Raw genomic sequence first — 7,010 nt, forward strand, 5'->3', positions numbered from 1 at the left:
TGAAGGAGAATTCACCGTCCCTATAAAGTATATATATTCTTGATCAGACAGTCATGTCCGTCTGTCAGTCTGTCTGTCCGTTTCTACGCAAACTAGTCTCTCAGTTTTAAAGCTATCTGCATGAAACTTTCCCAAATGTTGTCTTTCTATTGCAGGTAGTATATAAGTCGGAACGAGACGGATCGGACGCCTATAGCATTTAGCTCCCACTTTGCTGTTTTTAATTTTTATTTTAGTTCTTCGACATACATATAGTAAAATATTTTGGAATTACGGTTTAAAATTTATCAAAATCGGACGACTATATCATATAGCTCCCATGGAAACAATAAAATTATATAAATATTTTTTTAACGTAACTTTTCTATTTTGTAATTTTTATTTTTTAATTCTTTTTGTCTTATTATTAATTTGACAGTTCAGAATTAATTTTATTAAAATCGGAAAACGATATCATATAGCTGCCACAGGAACTATCGAATAATTTAGCTGCAAATAATCATAGCTTAATGTTATTAAACATACGCAAGTCAATCATAATTTTAATGTTTTCAAGAATATTTAGTTTTTGCAATAGCTGCAAGGGTATATGAACTTCGGGTTGCCGAAGTTTGCTTCCTTTCGTACTTTTTTTAAATCAAAAAAACAGAAACTTTTGCAAAAAAAATATAATATATAATATAATATTTCAAACCCTTCAAATATAATATATAATATAAACAGAAATATTTTAAACGCGTTTACCGGATTTTCTTTGTTATTATTGTTGTAAATACATAAACCCAAATTCCAATATAAAGAAATGAGGGCAAGATTCAACTAATACAGAAATAAGAGAAATTTTAACAGCTCGGATACGTGTGTTCGTGTACGTTCACCATCATCGCTTCTCGTCATTTTGTGGTAAATCCATTTAAGTTTTTAACTTGTGTTTTATGTACTTCAGCGCAAATTTGATGCCTGCACGCAATGGGGCGTTTGCGCCCTTGCCTCTCCGTTCCTTTCTTTGAACATCCTGAGTCGCAGAGTCCAGCCATCATTTTATTGCACTTGAAAACTTAATTAGGCCAAAATACGGTGTGAACGCCTATTGATGTAAGAGAGATTTTTCGTTTTGCCAGCTGTGTGGGATTTTTATTACATGCATCAAATGTAATTTGTTACAAATTTGATGTGATTCTATCTTCTTGAAAATAGCATAAATAAAAAAAGTTGTTGGTAAGGTGGAGCTTGAATAGAGGCTGCTTGCGTTGGGTTTTTTTTCTGACCCATCATTTAAATGCGTTGCAGGTTTTATGATCAGCTAACTTTTGATTTTAACAGGGAGGGTGTTTTCCCACTATAAAATACTCGTTTAGATTAAAAATTGTATAAACTTCTGTGTTTCCCTAAATTTTGATGCTTTTGCAGAGTGTATTGAAATTTCAGTAAGAAGTTTACACTGCAGTGACGGAGGCATTTAAAGTATATATATATACTAGGAGTGTCATTCTAGCAATGTCCTTAGGAACTTTTGGGTTTCCTTAAATTTTTATACCCCTTTAAGAGGGTATTATAATTTCAGTCAGAATGCTTGCAACGCAGTGAAGGAGGCATTTATATATAAAGTATATATATTCTCGATCAGCATTACTAAGCGAGTCGATCTAGCCATGTCCGTCTGTCCGTCCGTCCGTTTCTACGTAAACTAGCGTCTCAGTTTTAAAGCTATCTAAATGAAACTTTTCCAAAAGTTCTCTTAATATTGCAGGTAGTATATAAGTCGGTACGAGCCGGATCGGATGACTATTGCATATAGCTCCCATAGGAACTTTGCTGTTTTTTAATTTTTTTTAGTTCTTCGAAATGTATTCATGGTTTAATAATTTGGACTTACGTTTCAAATTTCGTTAAGATCGGCCGACTATAGTAAACATTTTTTTTTAATTTTTAATGGTTTCAAATTTTAGAATAACTTTTTTAATTTGGTTGGTTGTTACTGACCGAAGGCAATTACTTTGTTATAATAATTATTACCGTTAATTTGTTTTTCTTTTTATTAATATATATATAATTTTTATCTAGTTGTCATTTATTTTGATTTAACAGAATAATTTGATCCATTACCTAATTTTGAATGCCATATCAAAAACGGAAAACTAATTTTATTCAAAAACGCACTGTTTATAGTGTTCAATTTTGAACACCTATTTTCTATGAAATAGCTTGTAATGTAGATTCTTTTTCCTTTCTCGTGGTGGCAAAATTAGACCATTTCCTTAGGTTTTTTTTGTGCTTTGCTTGTTTGCTTCATTACCAAATCAAAAATTTGCATCAAAAATATAAACATTTTTTGGTTTCTGATTGGTGTTGATGTTATTCTCAATCTAGTTTTGTTCTATCCTGCCGCATCAACAACTTAAGCGCGAAGTTGGGCCCCTTGAGGAGGCTAAACAAATTTACTATTCAAATTTTCGCAGTTGATTTACTTGCATATATTATTTAGAATTACAACCGCATATTCAGCTTTGTTTTAATTCACTTAAAATACAATAAATTTAACTTTACATGCAGGGCGACAACTCACGTGCCCCTGAGCGGGTAAAGCGGACGTATTCGCTTCTCAATTTCCAATAGATATATTTGCCTTGTGTGTCAGTAGAAGCGAGCTGCACGTTAAAAGCTACGAAAATGTCGCGAGAGAGAGACTTTAGTTAAGCTTGCTTAATTCAATTAAAAGCACAGCATACTGCCTTATGAATCGTTAGTCGATCGCTCGAGCGCAACAACTACGGTTTATTCAAATCCCAGATCCCTAACGCTTAACGTTAAACACTTTTTAAACGAATAAACGCGTTACTGATGCTTTCCTATTGGCGTTGCATAGATTTTGGGTTGTTGCTGTTGTGGTTATTGGCGTTGTGCCCCTATGCCCATTCAAAGTTGCGTAAGTTTCCAACTGCTAAGAATGAATCAGACCTTTAGCAGCATTGTGTGACTTGCATGCTAATTTATGTGTCAAGGTCTGGAAGGTCTTAAGAAATAAATATGTAAATTTGTAACCGACATTAACCAAAGCATAATACTCATAATGTCGTTTTTTTCACTTTTCTGAAAGCGTCGACAATCAGACCATGTGTCCGAGATGATCCTCAATTGGAGCGTTGTATTATCAACGCTGTTTACCAAATAAGGCCACTACTAGTTCACGGAAATCTGGGGGAAGGCTATAGAACGCCTCCATTGGAGCCCTTGTCCCTAGATAATATCGAACTAGGACGGAGTAGCCAGTTTCAAGCTGTGTTTACCGATCTCGAGGCCAATGGAGGGAGTAACTTTATTATTGATCGCCTTATGTACATAAGTATTAATATTTGTAAATGCCTCATTTCTCTAAAGTCTTTGTCTTTAACCTAAAGTGCCAAACCGTTAGATATATCGTATGACCTTTGGATTACTCTTCCGCGCATCGACTTTAGAGGAAAGTACTCATTGCACCTCAACTTGCTGCTCCTAGACATACAAGGAAGGGGGAACATGCAGGGATATTGTGGTAAGTTGAAGCTTTTGTCATAAAAACGAAAATCCAAAAACTTTATTCTAAACCAGAAAATGCAAAAGCATCTGTTAAAATGCGGGGCTCTCGCTACCTACGAAATGGTAAAGACTATGTAAAGTTTACCAAAATGACCATGCGCATTAATTTTAAGGACTTCAAATTGAACCTGGAAAACCTTTTCAATGGAGATCGGATTTTGGGAGATGTCGGAAACAGCCTCCTCAACAATAATCAGGAATTATATCTAAACGAGATTGTGCCAGGATTAGAGCACGGCCTATCAAAAAAGTTTTTAGATGTGGCAAATGAAATCCTTGCCACTGCGACCTTTGATGAAATGTTCCCGCCTGGAAGGACTGTTATCAATCCGGTTACATATCCGTCACGTTCACCATTATCGGGTCTCGGTCCAGCTATATTTGAACCTCGTGTGTCTATCCAAAACCCCGAAGGTGGTATTTTAGATGAATTACCGCGTATACAGAACCACTAGTCAAGCGCAAATAGTTTTGAGGACATAGTTATAAGTACAAAAATAAAAAAACCTTTGTTTTTTGTAACAATTTGATGGGAACGTTTCATCGTGAGAGCTATAATTTCACAAGTATTCTAAAATTTAGTAATATAGTTAAAAAAACGGCTTTCGGCTTAGGTATTTCAATTTCCTTTCGTGGCTGTGAGGAGCGCGCATAACTTTTTAATCCGCTACCAAGCCTGTTTTTGGTTTTGCATATTAGTTTTAAACTTTTAAAAATGTATAGTGACTGCCTAACGGCTCCGGGGGGACAGTTAAAAGAGTATATATATATACTTTTTTCCCCAGAATTACACCTGTTCAATGGGTCAGGGCGCGCAGTGCTCTTTTTTTTTTGGCCTCTTCTCGCTTTTGATAAATCACCGGCAGCGACAAAGATGAATTTACAGAGATTTTTTTCCTTAAAAGTTTTTACTTTCGTGTCTTGGCAGAGAGGGCAGTTAATTGCGTCGGATGGACTTGGTCGCCAAAAAAAAGTGTTGCCTCCCTAGTAAAATTCAGCTGGCTCTAATTAAATTCATGCGACGCAGCTGTCACTGGCAAGAAAAAAGCATTATCGACTTTTAGGCGCTTAATATTTCAAATGAAAATGTTTTTGATGTAAACAGAGGGAAGTCAAAGGAAAACCTTGGCAACATCTTCAACTTCCTTACTGGCCAATGCCTTGCAAAGTGTCGCCGGCATTAATTTCATTTATTAATTTTTAACTACGCCCGCGCACCAAAATAAAAGGAACTTGATAAATGGAGAGCTAGCAGGAGGAGCATTACGAAGAGCGTGCACTGGGAGATGGTTTAAAATCTTTTTCTTTTCTTTCATTGTGCGCGTCCCCATTTTTTGTTGCTTCCCTGTTTTCCCATTGCTTTTTTTCCGACCTTTTTTGTTAATTTTTTTAATTCTTTGCTTTTCACTTGAAAGGCGCTCGAAACGTGGAGATGCGCCGAGGCCCGCTAATGTCCTTTCTTTTATCATTAAGTAGAAAACGTGGGTGTCTTTTTTGTGGATGGTGGGTGGGTGGTTTGTCTTGGGCGTGGCAAGTCCGTTTCTTTGGGTAGCGGATGGGTGATGGGGAATCGCAGGTATTTTAGCGTCCATTAAAAAAAAGTCCCACACTGTCGGCTTAAAGTTCCAGCAAAACCATTTTATAACTTTGGTAGGACAATACAGCTAGTTTAGATGTATGTCAAGTATATGAAATGTAAATATTTAATAACCAATTTATATAAAGCGCTTACTGGCTTAATAGGGGTTATTAAGTTGCACTGAAAATGAAGATTCAAAATTGTCATCACAACTAATTTAGTTTTTTAATATTTAAGCAATCAATAGGGCTGAAAATGGTTTACAAAGCTAAATCTGAGTAACATTGGATTCATTTCTGGCAACCTGTTCGCAATCACAAGTACAAGCAAATTCAGCACCAGGGTAGAGGTCTACAATTGTTGGCGACGCGAAGCGTTCTTCAAAGGAAGCGTATTTTCGGTGATGGTGAATAAAGTCAAGACTGACTTTGTCATTAAATCTACGATGAGGCTTATCGCTAAAAATTTTATAATTTTTAAAAAGTTCCCGCATAATTTCGTTGGGATATTTAAGATAGTTTCGAGGTATCGGATACGGCGTTACAGCAAGATTGCATCGTATTTTGGGATCATCTTGCATGATCGATGTCTTGACATTATCGTTTTCCCACATTCCTTTCTGGATTTGACCCGTGTGCATATGGTAGAATACTCCCTCACCATTTTTATATCCTCGTGCAAAGTGTCCTTCGTATCTATTGCCATTAGCTAGTTTTTATTCATAAAAAATGTTAAGAGAAATATCAGTTTGACTATTGTATCATACCAACCGTAGAACAATACGCCCAAGCCGTGTCGGAAATTAGCTTCCCACTCGCCCGCATAGATTCTCCCATCTTTGTACCATTGAACGCCCAGTCCGTGGCGTCGGTTTCTCAGCCATTTTCCGAAGTAGACGCACCCGTCGGGATAAAATTGCTTGCCCTCCCCACACTTCATGTCATCGTACCATCTTCCCGAATATATCAACTGTACGTCAGTCCCACGCTTGCGTAGCATTGATCCGACTCCATGCCGCTTGTTCATCACCCAGTGACCCTCGTAGACAAGCTGACCTTGGGGCTGCTTCTTACCCAAATAATACTGAGAAGTTCGCACTGCCGTCTTCTTAACCCCCCAACCCTGGTGTTCGTTGCATAACCAATAACCTGAGTAGGACCCACCTCCAGGATAGTAGAAAGTGGCTCTTCTGCCTGAGCTGCACACAGGTTTATTAGGGCAAAAATAACGTTCCAAACAGGTACCCATGCTCGCTTCGAAAACTTAACCTGGACTTTTAAAGATATGGTAATGTGTGAGTTGGGATTTCTCTGACAATTGAAAATTCACCGTTTGTAAATAGGGATAAATGTAAAGTTGCTGGCTTAGCATTATATTATTTAATAATCAGACCCCTTGGCTATACTTCTTCCTTATGCGCAGGACACTGACTATATAAACACAATTTACAAGCTTAGCTATCTATAAATTGTAGGAAATCAAATGCGTGTTTAGAAAGACATGTCACACTTGAAAAGTTTTTTGGGTCAGCTTTTGTGTGTCACTCAATATAAAACATCTTCATAAATTTGGGAAGCAAGAAGGTGAATGGCTTAACATCCATTGGGCCTTTTTATTTGTTGTCATTCAAATTTTCCGATAAGTGCAAATACTCTTTGGAGGGCGTCCACAGTAAGAAAATCAATTTCATTGTGTAAATACTGAGCAAAGCATTTTAAAGTACAAGTTTTAAATATTTCGTTACCTAACAGTGGAAGTTATTATATTGTTTTTGGATATAATAAAGAGAAAATATTTTAAATACGTTTTTGGTAAGCATTCCTCTAATCGGTTATATATAGTTACACTAGTTTCT

The 7,010-nt window shown here is 36.6% G+C and overlaps 2 protein-coding genes across 2 annotated transcripts; one reads left to right on the forward strand and one right to left on the reverse strand.

The window, feature by feature from the left end:
• The first annotated feature begins 2,305 nt into the window (after positions 1 to 2,305).
• On the forward strand, positions 2,306 to 4,101 carry LOC108141291 (protein takeout). Its single transcript, XM_017264558.2, has 4 exons — positions 2,306 to 2,926; positions 3,098 to 3,335; positions 3,399 to 3,532; positions 3,589 to 4,101. The coding sequence occupies exons 1-4, from the start codon at positions 2,842 to 2,844 to the stop codon at positions 4,029 to 4,031; spliced, it is 900 nt and encodes a 299-aa protein (XP_017120047.1). The 5' UTR covers positions 2,306 to 2,841; the 3' UTR covers positions 4,032 to 4,101.
• A 1,260-nt stretch (positions 4,102 to 5,361) lies between these two features.
• On the reverse strand, positions 5,362 to 6,451 carry LOC108141296 (MORN repeat-containing protein 3). The gene is made up of 2 exons (XM_017264563.2): positions 5,926 to 6,451; positions 5,362 to 5,863 (listed from the first exon to the last, which is right to left on the reverse strand). Exons 1-2 carry the CDS (start codon positions 6,401 to 6,403, stop codon positions 5,424 to 5,426), a joined length of 918 nt encoding a protein of 305 aa, XP_017120052.1. The 5' UTR covers positions 6,404 to 6,451; the 3' UTR covers positions 5,362 to 5,423.
• Between the last annotated feature and the right edge of the window lie 559 nt (positions 6,452 to 7,010).

The sequence above is a fragment of the Drosophila elegans genome, unplaced genomic scaffold (assembly GCF_018152505.1).
Source record: "Drosophila elegans isolate 14027-0461.03 unplaced genomic scaffold, ASM1815250v1 contig_183, whole genome shotgun sequence".
In the NCBI taxonomy this organism is placed as follows: domain Eukaryota; kingdom Metazoa; phylum Arthropoda; class Insecta; order Diptera; family Drosophilidae; genus Drosophila; species Drosophila elegans.